The 19,131-nt window shown below is 40.6% G+C and overlaps 1 gene segment (V, D, J or C); it reads left to right on the top strand.

Moving 5' to 3' along the window:
* Positions 1-2,402: 2,402 nt before the first annotated feature.
* LOC121820043 (T cell receptor delta variable 1-like) lies at positions 2,403-3,241 on the top strand. The segment is given in 2 exon segments: positions 2,403-2,520; positions 2,736-3,241. Coding segments are annotated over 2 exon segments (387 nt in total).
* Positions 3,242-19,131: the final 15,890 nt, after the last annotated feature.

Genomic DNA, 19,131 nt, shown 5'->3' with positions numbered 1-19,131 from the left:
AACCCTGTGGACTGTAGCCCGCCAGGCTCCTCTGTCCATGGGATTCTCCAGGCAAGAATCCTGGAGTGGATTTCATGTCCTCTTCCAGGGAATCTTCCCAACCCAAGGATCAAAACTGTGTTTCTTATATGTCTCCTGCATTGGCAGGTGGGTTCTTTGCCACTATCACTACCTGGGAAGCCCTTAGGTAAATAAACCTTTCCAGGTAAAGCATTTGAGAATGTGTATATTGTAAATTACATTTATTTACTCTCTGCTTCACTTATAAGCACTTCTGGAGAATGCCACAACAAACCATTTGCTGTGTATTCTTTCCCTGAATGACATTCAATATTTGACACATTGTCCACAAGTAACCATTGAAGTCCTGTGGATCATAATAATAAATACAAGCATCTCGTGAAGTTTGTCAGCTGCAAAGACCTTATTATTGGTAGCCATTCTTACTCTCTGCTGAGGTGGATATAGGGCATTGAGCATTTAGGATGCAGTTCAACGTTGAGTGGGAAGAACCAGGCCAAGGTCATTCTAGGAGGACCATATGATCCATATGAATTTAGAGGATGTGGAAAACATCTCAAAGGCTTAGTAAATCAGAGGTGTTCAGTAGGTTGTCAGTTAATCAAAACCACAAGTAGTTTATAACTTCAAACTTATTAATCTACATGGTGAAAGTTTACCTACATGAAAATCTCCTTTCCTACAATTGAGCAGTAATGAAATGAGTCTGTTAGCTAATAAAAGATATCTTGACATTTTATATTCTAACTTCCACTGTCTATTTGTATGACCTTTTGCTACCATCCCATCAGTAGATTGGTAGTGAAACAATTTTAATACAAATTATTCTTTGATTTTTGAATATATAATAAATGCATATGGTATAAAATTTTTTAATTATATAAAAGGGCATATACTGAATGTATCTATAGTGTATGAAAAAAGAAGTGAAAGTGTTAGTCACTCAGTCATATCTGACTCTTTTCGACCCCATGGACCATAGCCTGGGTTCATGGAATTTCCCAGGCAAGAACATTGGAGTGGGTTGCCATTCCCTTCTCCAAGGGATCTTCCCAACCCAGGGATTTAATCCCGCATTGCCAGCAGATTCTTTACCACCTGAACCAGCAGGGAAGCCCATCTATTGTGCGTACAGGAAAGTAATGTTACTTCTTACATGCATTCCCACTGTCCTCAGAACCCTAGTAAAAAAATATGATTAAAATTTAAAACTTCCTTGAGTTATTTGTATTTTTATTCTTGAGTTATATGTGTTTATGTGTTCTTTATGTATTCTGAATACTCAGGCCTTAATAGACATGATCTGCAAATAGTTTTCCCCACTCTGTGGGTTGTCTTTCTCACTTTCTTGATACTGTTGTTTGAAACAGAAGGTTTGCAATTTTGATGAACCCTAATTTATCTACATTTTTAGCTACTTGTGCATTGCTATAATATTTTTAAAACCATTGTCTAATTCAAGATCACAGCAATTTACATCTATGGTTTCTTCTAGGAGTTTGATGGTTTAAATTTTTGTATAGAAGTCTTTGATTTTTTTCAGGTTAACTCTTTAATATTGTAGGAGATAGAGATACAACTTCATTCTTTTGCATATGAATAATGAGAGATCTGATCCGGAATCCCTAACCAAAAAAGATCTGAGTAGCTGTGCTAATATCAGATAAAGTGGACATTAAAATGGAAATTGTTACTAAAAATACAGAACAGCACTTCAAAATGATTCAGTACACACTCTACCAGGAAGATAGAAACAATTCTATGTTTGTGTGCACGCACTGAATAGCATAGCTTCAAACTACATCCAACATAAATCAGTAGAGTTAATGAGCAAGATTAAACTTGTAGAATTTATTGATTCAAAAATAATCAGTAAGCAAATATACAACCCCTGTGGTAGGACATTAACACACATCTCTCGATATTCCCTCAAGTAGAGAGAAAATATTCTCTACTTATCAAAGACAATTACCTATTTTTTACCTAGTTTACATATATAGAATACTTTAATCCAAAACAACGTAATACAGATTATTTTCAAATGCATATGGAATATTTATCAAAGTTGACTCTACTCTGGATTTTCAAGCAAGGCTTAATTATTTCAAAAGATTTCAATCATTCAGAATACAGTCTCTGATCACAATGGTATTAAGCAAGAATTCAATAATAAAAAGATAATTAAACTTCATTCCTGTAACTTGCTAGTAACGATAGCCATTTTTAAAAGGTATTCCTCCAGAAAACATCAAGGCAAAACAGTGTTTTGTGGTGGGGTAGATGTTTCAGTCTGAATAGACGAATGGAACGCCCTTATTATGAAAATTACTTCCTGTTTGCGGTAGAATCATCTAAAAGCCACAGGGGCTCTGCACTCAGCCACTCAGAGAAGGGCTGGTCTGTGCTGCAGTAAGAACAGGAGCAATTTCAGCCAGAGAAGAATGTCTGTCATGCTCTGCCCTGGCCTGCTGTGGGTGTTCATGGCTACCTTTGGCTTCGGTACGTGTGGCCCTAAGCTTGGGACCTCAGCTTCCTCTTAGAGCTGAAGGATGGCCCTGTGCAAGCTGTGACTGGCAGAGGGGTTAGAGGGAAAAGAGGTGGGGAAATGAACAACTAGATGACCCTTTTCTTGTCCCTGTGTCATAGCTTAACCTAGCCCTCATGATCCCTGAGTCATTTCAGAGGACCAATCCTGTCTTCTCCTTTCCCCACAGGATCCAGCATGGCTGACAAAGTGACCCAAGCTCAGACTACCGTAACAGGGCAGGAAAGAGAAGCTGTGACCATAGGCTGCACGTATGAAACCTCTCAGACTTATTATACTTTGTTTTGGTACAGACAGTTTCCCGGTGGAAGGATGGAATTCCTTATCTATCAGGATAGTAATCAAGCAAATGCAAGGAGGGATCGCTACTCTGTAAACTTTCAAAAGGGAAAAAAAATCATCAGCCTCACCATCTCTTCCTTGCACCTGGCTGACTCAGCGAAGTATTTCTGTGCTCTCTGGGAATACCACAGTGATAGAAATGATAGTAGAGGATAATCAAAAACCTTAGAGCTGCATTAAGGCAACCACCTGCTCAGAGGGTTAGGAAAATCCCATGAACCACAGACAGGAAGAAGGCAGGCACTGTGGTAGCACAGTTTAGACCTTCTAATGTAAACTTGCCTCCTATAAAATATGTTCCCTTGTTTGAACTCAGTGTATGAAACTGCACTATTTCCTGAGATGCCCAAATACTATGTTTGTTCCTTAGGTTAAAATAAATCACAAAACTCTAAACAACTAGATTGAATGCACCCACTTATTCTGGGAAAATCAGAAGTAGTGTCTAATTCTTGAATTGTTGGATATTCAGATCTGAAGCTGTAGTAAAAACCATTCATGGGCTTTCCTGGTGGCTCAGGGGTAAAGAATCCACCTGCCAGTGCAGGTGACAGGTTCTGTCTCTGGCCCAGGAGGATCCCACGTGGAGCAGGATAACTAATCCTGTTCACCACAACTACTGAGCCCTAGAGCCCGTGCTTCACACCAAGAGAAGCCACTGCAATGAGAAGTCTCTGCATCACGACCAGAGAGTGACGCCCTTTGCCGCAACTAGAGAAGCCTGTGCAAGGCAATGAAGATCCAGCACAGCCAAAAAATTAAAAACTATTCTAAAAAAACATTCACTTTCTCTTCCAATATCATCCTGATTTTAACAGTCCTCACAAATACAATAATGCACCTTATTACCTTGTATAGTATGTATGTGCATTTTATTTTAAAAATGAAACACATAAATATAAGACCATTTTGGAATCAAATAAATAAGTTACCAATCTTTTGAAAGACCTGGAGGATCAAAATCAGCTTTGCCTAAAACAAACTATGGTCATTATGGATTCACAATACAGTTAAACCTTGAACAAATCACATGGATTTGAACCTTGGGGGTCCACTTATACACGGCTTTTTTTCAAAAATAAATACAACAGTACTACATGATCCTTGACTGACTGAACTGTGGGCACAAAACCTCAGATAATGGAGGAATCATATGTAAGGAGGATCTACTACAAGTTACACACAGTTTTTCAACTCTGTGAAGGGCTACCCCCCACCCCTGGACTCCTGCAATGTTTGAAAGTCAATTGTATGCGGTGTTAGAAAGTGATCTAGTTTCATTCTTTTACAAGTGGTTGACCAGTACATTGTTGATTTATCTCTGGGCTCTGGGCTTCAGCCGTTAAAAAGAATTCATTTGAATCAGTTCTGATGAGATGGATGAAACTGGAGCCGATTATACATATATATAGGAATTTAGGAAGATGGCAATGACTGTATGCAAGTGTATAACGGACACTCAGTGGGGATGATTTCACAGCATGCCCCATGGAAAGTCAATTGTATTTCTTCAGCTCCTAACAAACCCAGGTAGAGAAGGCTGAGAAGTCTATTTACTAATATAGAAGTGATAGTCCTTAAGATGTGGCCAAAGAAGATAATGGAAAAAGAATATCCTTGAGCACTAAATCAGAGAATGTGCAAAGCAATGAGCAAGCTAGCTCCTTACATAAAACACAATCAGAGTTTCATCAAAATAGGGTAAGAAATGCCACAAGCAATTCCTCCTGGGACCATAGAGTTGCTTCAGATCAGCACTGTGTCTCTTCTCTTCCCAAGAGAACTTGGAATAATATAATCCAATGTCTTCTCCATAATGGTATACTTAGTATGTGGAGCTTACTTGTCTTTCTTCACTTGTTTGTTTTCTGCTTATTTGTTTTTTCATAGATCTTCACACCAAGAGATATCTGAGGAAGACTACAGGGTCTCAATTAGAGACCTTGCTTTTGCTCAAACGGGGTGACTGAACAGGGGTTCTAAGCCATCTACCTTGGAGAAGGAGTACCTGCCTCCTGCATAGGGAGAAGGGAGGAAATGAGTTCTTGGTTACAAGCGGGGAGCTCAACTATGGAGCACATGGTAGCTATTCATCAGTTCTCTATCCTGTTCCCTCTACACCAGCCATGCAGGAGAATTGCCTCCTGAAGACTCGCAGGGCCATAGGACTTACTCAGCCAAAGAAATGTGAATAGAAATGGCCTGTGTCGCTTCATGATAGTGGCATTTAACTGCCTAGTTTAAATTTTAACCTATACTTTCACAGACTGTGGTGATTGTTGAATTGTGTGTTGATACAATATTTACAGAGGTTCAAATGAGAAAACATTAGCCATCACATGTAGTATAGCTGACCTGGAGAATCACTTTGATTCTAAATGAATTATGACTATTTCATTGAGCCATGGATATTTGGAGTTGCTTATTATAACAGCATAAAGTGAAAGTGAAGTCACTCAGTCGTGTCCGACTCTTTGCGACCCCATGGACTGTAGCCCACTAGACTCCTCCGTCCCTGGGATTTTCCAGGCAAGATACTGGAGTGGGTTGCCATTTTCTTCTCCAGGAGATCTTCCCAACCCAGGGACTGACCCCGGGTCTCTCGCATTGCAGGCAGACGCCTTACCGTCTGAGCCACCAGGGAAGTCGCATAACAGCATAACCTATCCTAACTTGCTTACCAAACTCACCTAAACACAGAAAAAAAGGAGTAGGCACTGTAAAAGGACGCCATAGTCTTGAAACTAAAACTTGAATGAAGAAAATTTTTACAGGGTATAAGATAGAGTCTTTCAATGAACAGAAATTCAACACTTTAATGAAACATCAGCAAAAAGAATTAGCATTTTATATAAAAGCACCCACAACCAAGTTGGGCTCTATGTATGCTTATTCAACACTTTAAATCAATCAAAGTAATAATTCACATTAATAAAACAATATACAATCAATAAAAAATACACAAAAGAATTAAATGTGTAATCAACATGTTCTCATTATAAAGAAAGAAATTCCCAGCAACTTAGGAGTAAAAGAAAATCTTCTTCACTTTTTTAAAAGGTATATGCTATAAACATAAAGCAAATACCCAACTTAATGGTGAAATATTAAATCCTTCCTTTCAAGGAAGCCAAATAGCACTATTTCTGTTAAACAGTGTACTGGATCCTAGCTAGTATAGAAAGGAAATAAAAAGAAACAAAAGTTTTAACGATTAGAAATCAAGGACTATCATATCACAAATATGATTGTGATATAAACAATGCAAATTAATCTACAAATTACTAAAGCAGTTTAGTAATATAATATTTAAAATTATATTTCATATGCAACTAACTAAAAATTAGAAATGAAATTTTAAAAAAATATTATGAAAAGCACATAAGAATCAATGTACTAAAAGTAAGAATCAATATACTTAGGATTAATTTTGTAAAATATAGTTACACTACCACAGCATCAGTTCAATTCAGTCCATCAGTCGTGTCCGACTCTTTGCGACCCCATGAATCGCAGCATGCCAGGCCTCCCTGTACATCACCAACTCAAAGAGTTCACTCAGACTCATGTCCATCAAGTCGGTGATGCCATCCAGCCATCTCATCTTCTGTCGTCCCTTCTCCTCCTACCCCCAATCCCTCCCAGCATCAGGGTCTTTTCCAATGAGTCAACTCTTGGCATGAGGTGGCCAAAGTACTGGAGTTTCAGATTTAGCATCATTCCTTCCAAAAGAAATCCCAGGGTTGATCTCCTTCAGAATGGCCTGGTTGGATCTCCTTGCAGTCCAAGGGACTCTCAAGAGTCTTCTCCAACACCACAGTTCAAAAGCATCAATTCTTCGGCGCTCAGCTTACTTCACAGTCCAACTCTCACATCCATACATGACCACTGGAAAAACCATAGCCTTGACTAGATGGACCTTTGTTGGCAAAATAATGTCTCTGCTTTTGAATATGCTATTGAGGTTGGTCATAACTTTCCTTCCAAGGAGTAAGCGTCTTTTAATTTCATGGCTGCAATCACCATTTGCAGTGATCCTGGAGCCCAAAAAAATAAAGTCTGACACTGTTTCCACTGTTTCCCCATCTATTTCCCATGAAGTGATGGGACCGGATGCCATGATCTTCGTTTTCTGAATGTTGAGCTTTAAGCCAACTTTTTCACTCTCCTCTTTCACTTTCATCAAGAGGCTTTTTAGTTCCTCTTCACTTTCTGCCATAAGGGTGGTGTCATCTGCATATCTGAGGTATTTCTCCCGGCAATCTTGATTCCAACTTGTGCTTCTTCCAGTCCAGTGTTTCTCATGATGTACTCTGCATAGAAGTTAAATAAGCAGGGTGACAATATACGGCCTTGAGGTACTTTTTTTCCTATTTGGAACCAGTCTGTTGTTCCATGTCCAGTTCTAACTGTTGCTTTCTGACCTGCATATAAGTTTCTCAAGAGGCAGGTCAGGTGGTCTGGGATGCCCATCTCTTGAAGAATTGTCCACAGTTTATTGTGATCCACATAGTCAAAGGCTTTGGCATAGTCAATAAAGCAGAAATAGATGTTTTTCTGGAACTCTCTTGCTTTTTCCATGATCCAGCGGATGTTGGCAATTTGATCTCTGGTTCCTCTGCCTTTTCTAAAACCAACTTGAACATCTGGAAGTTCACAGCATAGAAAACTATAAAAAATAATTTATAGTTGCATATAAATAAGTCCCTGGTGGCTCAGTTGGTATAGAATCTGCCTGCAATGCACGAGACCTGGGTTTGATCCCTGGGTCAGGAAGATCCCCTGGAAAAGGGAATGCAACCTACTCCAGTATTCTTCCATGGGCAGAGAATTCCACGGACAGAGGAGCCTGGTGGCTACTGTCCATGGGATCATAAAGAGCTGAACATGACTGAGTGACTAACACACGCATATAAATGGGAGAATATACCATGCTCATGAATTAAAAGACGAGGCAAAAATGTCAGCCTTTTCACATTTTATATATACATTTAATGAAGCCCCCAGCAGTCTCATCTCTGTATATATGTGTGTAAATGGAAAAGCTAATTCAAAACTTTGTATTTTCTAAGAGGTCAAGATTATTTAAAGCACTCTGGAATTTAAAAAGCAAGGCAAGGACTTTGTCTACCTTAAATATTAAGACTATGAAGTTAAAACTATGGTATGATTGAAAGAATAGACAACTGGATACAGATTGTCAGCTCAAAGTATTACATTTGCCTCTCACATACAATCTCCGATCTTTCTCCTCCTTGCTCTCTACCTTGGGAGGCTGATCTAAGTGGACCACATCAATATGGCTCCTTTGAAATGAGTGCTCTTATAAAAGAGGCTCCAAAGAAATCGGTATGCAGGTCAAGAAACAACAGTTAGAACTGGACATGGAACAACAAAGGTCTATCTAGTCAAAGCTATGGCTTTTCCAGTAGTCATGTTTAGATGAGAGAGCTGGACTATAAAGAAAGCTGAATGCCGGAGAACTGATGCTTTTGAACTGTGGTGTTAGAGAAGACTCTTGAGAGTCCCTTGGACTGCAAGGAGATCCAACCAGTCCATTCTAAAGGAAATCAGTCCTGAATATTCATTGGAAGGACTGATGCTGAAGCTGAAGCTCCAATACTTTGGCCACCTGCTGAGAAGAACTGACTCATTGAAAAGACCCTGATGCTGGGAAAGATTCAATGCAAGAGAAGGGGACGGATGAGAGGATGAGATGGTTTGATGGCATCACCGACTCAATGGACATGATTTTGAGTAAACTGTGGGAGCTGGTGATGGACAGGGAGGCCTGGCGTGCTGCAGTCCATGGGGCCGCAAAGAGTCAGACAGGACTGAGTGACTGAACTGAACTGAAAGAGAGACTTTGCCCCTTCTACCACATGAGGAGACAGCAAGAAGGCATCACCTATGAGCCAGGAAGCCGATCCTCACTAGAGAGGCAGTGCCTTGTTCTTGAACCTCCAGCCTCTAGAACTGTATGGGGGAAAAAAATCTCTGTTGTTTCTAAACTACTCAGTCTGTGGTTTGGTAAGGCAGTCCAAGTGGACTAAGACAGAAAGAGAGTAGATTAGTGGTTGTCTAGATGTAATTTCATGAGGAGAAATGGTGAGTGTCTGCTAATGGTATAGGTTTCTTTAAGAAATTATGCAATGTTCTAAAACTGGCTTTGGTGATGGCTGCACAATTCTGTGAATATACCAAAAAAACCATTAAATTGTACAATTTAAATGGGTGAACTGAATCTTATGTGAATTGTATCCCAAAGAAATTATTATGTAAAAACAAATCAACAAAAATGAAAAGTGCCACAACATTGGTTCTCTGTGCTTGATCTGGATTGTCCATACCATCTGACGGTTACAGTAATAAACACTAGATAAAAAGTTGCAACTTGAGCTTGACTTTTGTATTGTGTAACTAAATGATATAATGACTCTTAACTTTCATATTTCCTTCAGCACTCCCATTGTTTCTCTCACATATTTATATTATATATATATATGTTATTGTATATATTATATATACTATATAACATAATATTTATATAGCATACTAATTTATAAACATATATATATTTCTATCATTTATATATTACACCAGTCTTATATTTTAATTGTTAGTTTATAACCTGGCAAGCAGTAGATACACATTGAATGGTGATTAAATTGACATTGACTACACAATCACCAATCCATAGACTGCCACATTTTCAAAACCAAGTTTTCCCTTTCCTATATATGTGAATTTGCCCTTTTTTGTAGGATTTAAAAAAAAGAACTAGTGTGCTGTCTATTTGAATTTTCCTTTTAGGTTTGTTCTTGCATTTATCTTCACAGCTGGATACTTGTGTTCAATTTATTTACCACAAAATTAGAAGTTTTGGTTTGGAATAATTTTGAGAGTCACTTCATATAATTTTTCCTAGTACATATTAATTAATACATTTACCCAACAAATTAGTATTAAGTGCTTGCTGCTGCTACTGCTGCTAAGTCGCTTCAGTCATGTCCGACTCCGTGTGACCCCATAGATGGCAGCCCACCAGGCTCCCCCATCCCCGGGATGCTCCAGGCAAGAACACTGGAGTGGGTTGCCATTTCCTTCTCCAATGCATGAAAGTGAAAAGTGAAAGTGAAGTCACTCAGTCATGTCCGACTCTTAGCGACTCCATGGACTGCAGCCTATCAGGCTCCTCCGTCCATAGGATTTTCCAGGCAAAAGTACTGGAATGGGTTGCCATTAAGGGCTTAGCCTGTACCAGATCCTATGCTAAAGATGAATAATGGGGCCTTTGGAAACTGCCCTCCAACATGGGAAGTTCAACACACTAAAGGAAGTAAAAGGCATTTGATTGAGGGGATTTAGAATTATTTCTGTGAGGAAAAAAAGGTCACAGAAAGTGTTCTAAAATTCCCAACTGACTGAAAACAATTCAATCTTTAGAGTACTATGTCAAGAATCCTTGCCACTAGAGGTCCAGAGGGAGCACCTGTGTGATACTTATTCTTAGAGCTGAAACACAAAGCCCCAATGGCTGCTGACTGACTTAAGTTCCATTTCTTAGGAAAGGAGTTCATGTATGCAGTCACAAGATGGGGCTGTTACTCTGGAAAACCAAAGCTCCAACCAGGGTGAGGGAGAAGCTATCAGTGAGTTATACAAAGAATTTACTTTCATCTTCTTCATCACCTTGTACTTCATAATCTCACATTGAGTTTCAAGGGCCTGGGTAACCCCCTTCCTAAATGCAGAACAAAGAGCTGACCCATTCACAGGGAAAAAATGGAGAGAATGATTAATAGTTGAATTTTAGTGGCCAAATATCTGTTCCTAGAGTAGAGTAATAAGCTTAGTATTGCAGCTGAATAGGATGAGTAATCTTAATTTTATTCTATCACATGGGCTTCCTTGGTGGTTCAGACAGTAAAGCATCTGCCTGCAAAGCGGGAGACCTGGGTTTCATCCCTGTGGTGGGAAGATCTTCTGGAGAAAGGAATAGCACTCACTCTACTATTTTTGCCTGGAGAATTCCATGGACAGAGGAGACTGGCAGCCTGCAGTACGTGGGGTTGAAAAGAGTTGGACATGAAGTCAAGTGGGCCTTAAGAAAGCATCACTACGAACAAAGCTAGTGGAGGTGATGGAATTCCAGTTGAGCCATTTCAGATCCTGAAAGATGATGCTGTGAAAGTGCTGCACTCAATATGCCAGTAAATTTGGAAAACTCAGCAGTGGCCACAGGACTGGAAAAGGTCAGTTTTCATTCCAATCCCAAAGAAAGCCAATGCCAAAGAATGCTCAAACTACCACGCAACTGCATTCATCTCACACGCTAGTAAAGTAATGCTCAAAATTCTCCAAGCCAGGCTTCAGCAATACACAAACCGTGAACTTCCTGATGTTCAAGCTGGTTTTAGAAAAAGCAGAGGAACCAGAGATCAAATTGCCAACATCCGCTGGATCATGGAAAAAGTGAGAGAGTTCCAGAAAAAGATCTATTTCTGCTTTATTGACTATGCCAAAGCCTTTGACTGTGTGGATCACAATAAACTGTGGACAATTCTGAAAGAGATAAGAACACCAGACCACCTGACCTGCCTCTTGAGAAACCTATATGCAGGTCAGAAAGCAAGAGTCAGAACTGGACATGGAACAACAGACTGGTTCCAAATAGGAAAAGGAGAACATCAAGGCTGTATATTGTCACCCTGCTTATTTAACTTATATACAGAGTACATCACAACAAATGCTGGGCTGGAAGAAGCACAGGCTGGAATCAAGATTGCTGGGAGAAATATCAATAACCTCAAATATGCAGATGATACCACCCTTATGGCAGAAGGTGAAGAGGAACTAAAGCCTCTTGATGAAAGTGAAAGAGGAGAGTGAAAAAGTTGGCTTAAAGCTCAACATTCAGAAGATGAAGATCATGGCATCTGGTCCCATTACTTCACGTCAAATAGATGGGGAAACAGTGTCAGACTTTATTTTTGGGGGCTCCAAAATCACTGCAGATCATGATTGCAGCCATGAAATTAAAAGACGCTTGCTCCTTGGAAGGAAAGTTATGACCAACCTAGATAGCATATTCAAAAGCAGAAACATTACTTTGCCAACTAAGGTCCATCTAGTCCAGGCTATGGTTTTTTCCAGTAGTCATGTATGGATGTGAGAGTTGGACTGTGAAGAAAGCTGAGTGCCAAAGAATTGATGCTTTTGAACTGTGGTGTTGGAGAAGACTCTTGAGAGTCTTGGACTGCAAGGAGATCCAGCCAGTGCATTCTAAAGGAGATCAGTCCCGGCTGTTCTTTGGAAGGAACGATGCTAAAGCTGAAACTCCAGTACTTTGGCCACCTCATGCAAAGAGTTGACTCACTGGAAAAGACTCTGATGCTGGGAGGGATTGGGGTCAAGTGGAGAAGGAGACAACCGAGGATGAGATGGCTGGATGGCATCACCAACTCGATGGAAGTGAGTCTGAGTGAACTTGGGAGTTGGTTATGGACAGGGAGGCCTGGCGTGCTGCGATTTATAGGGTCGCAGAGTCGGACACGACTGAGCGACTGAACTGAACTGAACTGAACTGAGCGACTTTTGGAGAAGGCAATGGCACCACAGTACTCTTGCCTGGAAAATCCCATGGACGGAGGAGCCTGGTGCGCTGCAGTCCATGGGGTCGCTAGGAGTTGGACATGACTGAGCGACTTCACTTTCACTTTTCATTTTCCACTTTCATGCATTGGAGAAGGAAATGGAAACCCACTGCAATGTTCTTGCCTGGAGAATCCCAGGGACGGGGGAGCCTGGTGGGCTGCCATCTATGTGGTTGCACAGAGTCGGACACAACTGAAGCGACTTAGCAGCAGCAGCAGCAGAGTGACGTTCACTTTCTTTCACATTTTGTTAATAACCACTTTGAGGATAACAAAAGAAATCGCCTTATGCTTATTTTCATCTCTCTTATAAGATGGTTTCATTTCATTGCCCTTTCCATATCTTCTTTTCCCGTCTCCTCCTCTCTTACCTTCTCCTTAGTGTTCTCAGTGCATTCCATCCCTAAGCATGGGCAGGAGAGGATAAAGTATGCATTAAAGAAGGCTCGGGTGGAATAGGAATAAGTAAAATTCAAGTCATCTGTTCCTGGATCAAACCAGAGGAATCCAATAAAGTCCACATAGAAGATGCTCAAGACATCTTTCCAGGAGCCAATAAGGAGACCTGCTTACCAGGTGACTTGCCTTTTAGACTGGATTCTAATTTTCTTTTCCAATCAGACTGAGAACACCAGTATTATACAACTATGAAGTTATTTTTGTCATAAATGTTACAAATATTTTCTTCTACTGTGTCATTTTATTTTTAACTTATGGTATTTTTTTTTTAGACCAAAATGAAGTTTTTAGCTCTTGAAGTTAAATTGTATATATATTGCTGTTCCTGAGACTTCTTTCCCCTACCTGGGAATATAGATAGGAATTCTCTTCTTCCCCCCATACCCCAGGGCTCAACATAGGTCTCCTGGATTAAATGATGTTTCATACCAGCTCAAAGGAGCATCAAATCACCAATAGTGGTTGGTTTTTCCTTCTTGTACAAACAGATGGATAACCTCCTTGTGGAAGAAATGATTTATTCAGACTCATTCAGACATAGCTGATTTGAGTTTGAACCTTTAATGCATACTGTAAGCTCTCTGAATTAGGGCTAAACATTGGGAAAAGAGTGTTACACTCTATTTAGATTTGTGTTTAATTTGGGGATGTGAGTAGACCCAACCAAGAGACAGCTGACACTTGGCTGGGGAACACCCCAATGAGCTGCCTGGTGTGGGGCTGTGCAAGTGGCTGCTGATTTGGCACTTGGGACCTCCCCCAAATTAGGCTCAGACACAGATCCTGAGCTCTGAGGCCGGGACTTCAACTATGAGACTGGTGACAGGAATAACTCTTCTCCTAGCTTTGGGTAAGTGATCTGGGCCTAAGAAAGAATGGCTTTCACAGCTAAAGACAAGGACAGATGTCTGCTGCTTTCTCTTCTCCCACTGTGCTTTACCAAATTGCTGGGAAGAATGTGCATCTGTGTGTTTCTATGTGTCTCTGTGTTTTCTAGAGAGTCTGAGCATCATTATCAGAAGTTATTAGATCCACTACTCACAGAACCCCCATGAATCTCACTGCTTTCTGGCTGTAAGGAGTTTTGGCATTCAGTGAATCCAAGGATCATGGAAAACAGCAACGTATCCTTGGCCTTGTGGCTCCGACTAGCTCAATAATAAATACGAGTAATATGTAACACATAGGACATGAAATCTCATGAAAATCCTCAAGGATGGGGCAAGGCCAGAGAATGTTTATGGGAATGTTTATGAACCAGCCCCTTAGGCGCACCCTGATTTGACAATCCAGAGCTAACCTATTGTTTCTCAATCCCTCAGGTGTATTGGGAGATTCTAAGACCACACAGCCAAACTCAGTGGAGGGCGCTGAAGAAGAACCTGTGCACTTGCCCTGTAATCACTCCACAATCAGTGGATCTGAGTACGTATATTGGTATTGACAGATTCCCTGCCAGGGTCCAGAGTACTTGGTTCATGGTCTGAACAACAATGTGACAAACAGGATGGCCTCTCTGAGCATCGCCAAAGACAGAAAGTCCAGCACCTTGGTCCTGCCCCAGGTCACCCTGAGAGACACCGCTGTGTACTACTGCATCCTGAGAGAGGCACAATGGGACAGACGGGGCTGCACCTGTGCAGTATGTCCTTGGTGGGGAAGGGAAGCCCCAGCAGTGTAACTTGTTAGAGCCAGTTTGGAGGACAATCTTACTATACCCATGAAACATATAATAGGCATATCTTTAGTTAACAATATTGTACTGTACACTTTAAAAATTACTAAGAGAGCATAGTTTAAGTATTTCTATCACAACAAAGGACTGCTGCTGAGGCTTGAAGCTCCAATACTTTGGCCACTTGATGTGAAGAGTCAGCTCATTGAAAAAGACTGATGCTGGAAAAAATTGAAGACAAAAAGAAAAGGGAGTGGCAGAGGACTGAGATGGTTAGACAGAATCACCGACTCAATGGACATGAATTTGAGCAGACTTTGAGAGATAGTGGAGGACCGAGCAGCCTGGCATACTAAGTCCATGGGGTAGCAAAGTGTTGGCTGCAACTTAGAGACTGAACAACAACAACAATATCACAACAAGTAAATAAAAATTTAAATATAAACAGAGCAAGAGAAAACTTTTGGAGGTATAACTACACACTGGAATACTACTCAGCAATTCAAAAGAATGAACTATGATAAATGTAACAACATGGATGAATCTAAAAATATATATGGCCAAAGAAACCAGACAGGAGAAAGTATTTACTCTAGGATTCTATTTACATAAAACTGGAGAAAATGCACACTGATCTGCAGACTAGTGATTGCTTCGGACTGAACAGGGGTTGGAGGAGGGACATGGTAGGAAGATATACAAGAGGGATTAAAAAGGAGCACAAAGAATAAAGCTACCAGGGAACTTTGGGGTCCTGCATGTGCTTTTCCTTTTATTATAATAATGATTTCACACTTGTACACCTTGTAAAAAATGATCAAATTGTACATTTTAAGTATATGGAACTTATTTGATGTCAAGTTCAAAAGCAGAGACATTATTTTGCCAACAAAGGTCCGTCTAGTCAAGGCTATGGTTTTTCCAGTAGTCATGTATGAATGTGAGAGTTGGACTGTGAAGAAGGCTGAGCGCTGAAGAATTGATGCTTTTGAACTATGGTGTTGGAGAAGACTCTTGAGAGTCCCTTAGACTGCAAGGAGATCCAACCAGTCCATTCTGGAGGAGATCAGCCCTGAGTGTTCTTTGGAAGGAATGATGCTAAAGCTGAAACTCCAGTACTTTGGCCACCTCATGCCAAGAGTTGACTCATTGGAAAAGACTCTGATGCTGGGAGGGATTGGGGACAGGAGGAGAAGGGAACGACAGAGGATGAGATGGCTGGATGGCATCACCGACTTGATGGACATGGGTCTGAGTGAACTCCAAGAGTTGGTGATGGACAGGGAGGCCTGGCATGCTGTGATTCATGGGGTCACAAAGAGTCAGACACGACTGAGTGACTGAACTGAACTGATGCCTCAATAAGGAAGGTTTTAAAAGAATGAAATAAAAAACAAACGGACCCAATGTTAAGAAACAACTCTACAGTGAGCAGAATTTTTCACTTTTTTAAATTTACAAAGGGGAAACTGTTTCAAGCAGGCAAGAGTAACAGCGCATTTTTCTATATCTCACTAAATAACGTACTCTGTTGCAATGTGTTGTGCTGTGCTTACACGCTCAGTCCTGTCCAACTCTTTGTGGCCTTATGAACTGTAGCCCATCAGGCTCCTCTGTCCATGGGATTCTCCAGGCAAGAATACTGGAGTGGGTTGCTATGCCCTCCTCCAGGGGATCTTCCCAACCCAGGGATCAAACCCAGGTCTCCCACATTGCAGGCAGATTCTTCACTGTCTGAGCTATCTGTTGGAATAAATACATGCAACTCATATATAAATTAATTTCTGAAAAGTTAGTGATTATTCAACATTTCTCAGTCTAGCCAAAGTATGGTAGTGTCAAGTATTTGAGTTTAGGTTTGCACAGCGCTGGGTAAATAAGAAACTAGGTCTGATCTCTGATTGATGCAGTCTCCTGCACAAATGAGGTCTCTCAGAAAAGTCTTCATCCCTGAGCTAATGTGACCTCTTCTAGGAAAGCCCATTCAAGAAAACCTGACTCAGCTGTGATTATTGTGAAATAAAGGGATGGAGACTCTTCTGCAAGTACTCGTAGGAACACTGGGGTTGCAGGCAGTCTGTGAGTATGTGGTTAAATGTGTGAGAGTTAGGAGATCATGACAACTTCCTAAGGGCAGGAACTGAGTCACTTTCTGTCTTGGGAAGGCTGTTGAGACCAGATACAAGTAGAAGTAAACAGTCTTTAATACTGATGTGGTAATGTTGCTGCCTGGAGGGAACAAGACAAGGTAAAGAAAAAACATTTCTAATATGAGCTTGAACATCTTATGTGAATCTTATATGTATAATATATATATATATTTTAACTTTATCATTTTGAGCAGGCTGAGTATCCAAGAACTGGAGCACAGATCATGATCCCTGATCATCCAAGAGGAGAAAGATTTCACCATAAACTGCCATTCATCAGCAACAAAAGCACAGTGAAAGTCTGATATTCTTGGTGGTACTATGGAAATTTAGGGAAGAAAAGAGTCAATGAAAAATAACTGTCAATTTGGATGAGAAAAAGGCAGCAAAGTTCCCTGCATATCACAACCTCCAGTCCAGTCACTTGGGCATCTACTCTGTAGGGGAGACGCACAGTGATTCCAGATCTTTTCAGGCTGTTCCCAAACATACAGCTGGACCACAGATGCTCCCTGACACAGGGCTCCTGAGGGGTGGCTGGGACACTCAGAATGAGAAGCCTAAGGAAGATGTTATTGTCTCATTCCTGAAAAGGGGGATAAAGGAGTGAGAGCAAAGGAAGCTATACTTTCATTCTGAAATTTAATTTGACTTTTCATTCTGGTAATTGTTACATTTTAGTGGGTAGAACCTCATGGGGTGAGAATAGCATGAATGTCAGTGATTGCTGCAATAACTGTTCACAAATCTTGTGCTTTAATTGTCCCAAGGAGACTCTTTCCCATCTGTTATTCACACACCATGTTGATAGAAAGAAATTCTCAGTCATTTATTGGGTTCCTTATGGCATATGAAAACTCTACCATGAGTACTAGAACAGCAAGATTGTCATACTGGGCAGAGTCAAGGGCAATATTTTCTTCTGAGTTTACATTGTAAATATAGAGATGAACAAATAGATGGGTAGATAGATGAGAGAGAGAGAGAGAAGAAGAGAAAAGATATAGAGCTATGCCTAATCTGCTCTGATACTTCTCCAACAACCTGGCCTCACCTGTTCTACCTCCCAAGGGCTGCAGCCCCCTCACCTTTGACTTAGCTTCACAAAGAAACAGGTCATACTCAGTCCTGTGGCAGAGCTCAATTTGCAGACTTTTTCTGCTTGTCTTATCGCTGTTGATAAAAAGATCAGAACTTAGGGCCAGATGGAACAGAACTAAGACATGTAAATATTTTGTCTTTAGTTCTTCACCATCTCTGTGCCTTTATTTGCCTCCCTTCCATCTCTGCTCTTGCTTCTTACCAACTCTTCTTGTACCCCAGTGACTCTCTACTACCCCTTTTGTCCATTCAAAGCCTATTGTTTCTAGTCACTGAATTGCTTTCCAAAACCTTCTTTCACTTTATGGATTCCATTCCCAAGTCAATCTGTACTCTAACTTCCATTTCAGTACGACATACTGGATTAGCTCTCCCAGATTGTATTCAAAAAGGGAAATATTCGAGGAGATTGAAAAAAAGTCACCTCATATGTTATATTTTCAGTTGCTGTGACAGTTTGGGAAGAAGGACGTTTCATGGTAAAACAGTTTCCCACACTTTCAAACCATAGTGTAGGTCATGTTCCTGTGTGTAGGGCAGGTCCCCTGAGCAAGCACCACAGTGTCGGGGTTTTTCAGAAATACATTTTTATTCAAACTTGTTCAGAAGCATAATATACTACAGAAAGGAAAAAGGATAAAGATTCTATTGCTTGACACTACACATAATAATTGGCAGCATGTGTTATGTAAGATGGATTTCATTTTCATAACAATCATGGAAATAATGGTGTATAATACACATTTAAAGAACCATATTCATTTAGATCTAATATAGGAGAAGACATCAAATGGAGATATCATTATCTTCATTTTGCTGATGAGAAAACTGAGAGGCAGAAAAATTCCCATCAAGGAATGCTTCTGAGAACTTGATTTCTAGGGAAACACAGGAAACACAGCTACTCCAGAGACACAGAGGCCACTCGCCCATCTTGTGGTTGGTCCTTACCTCTACTGTCTTCCTTTCATTAGGTGCCATTACCAAATTTTTTCTCATAGTCATTGCCCACTAATCTGGAAACTGGAGGCAGGTGAAGCTTTGCACACACTTCTCCAAACTCTCTATCAGAAAATGGTGGAACCTGGGTCATTTTGCTTCTGACCTTGCCAGGTCCATGAGCTAGACCTACCTTGATTCCAAAATCTCTCCCCGGGGACAACGTGTGCAGCCCTGGAGATG

Source organism: Ovis aries, chromosome 7 (assembly GCF_016772045.2).
Source record: "Ovis aries strain OAR_USU_Benz2616 breed Rambouillet chromosome 7, ARS-UI_Ramb_v3.0, whole genome shotgun sequence".
Classification (NCBI taxonomy): domain Eukaryota; kingdom Metazoa; phylum Chordata; class Mammalia; order Artiodactyla; family Bovidae; genus Ovis; species Ovis aries.
Note: the sequence above shows the minus strand (reverse complement) of the source record. Positions and strands in the feature narration are given on the sequence as shown.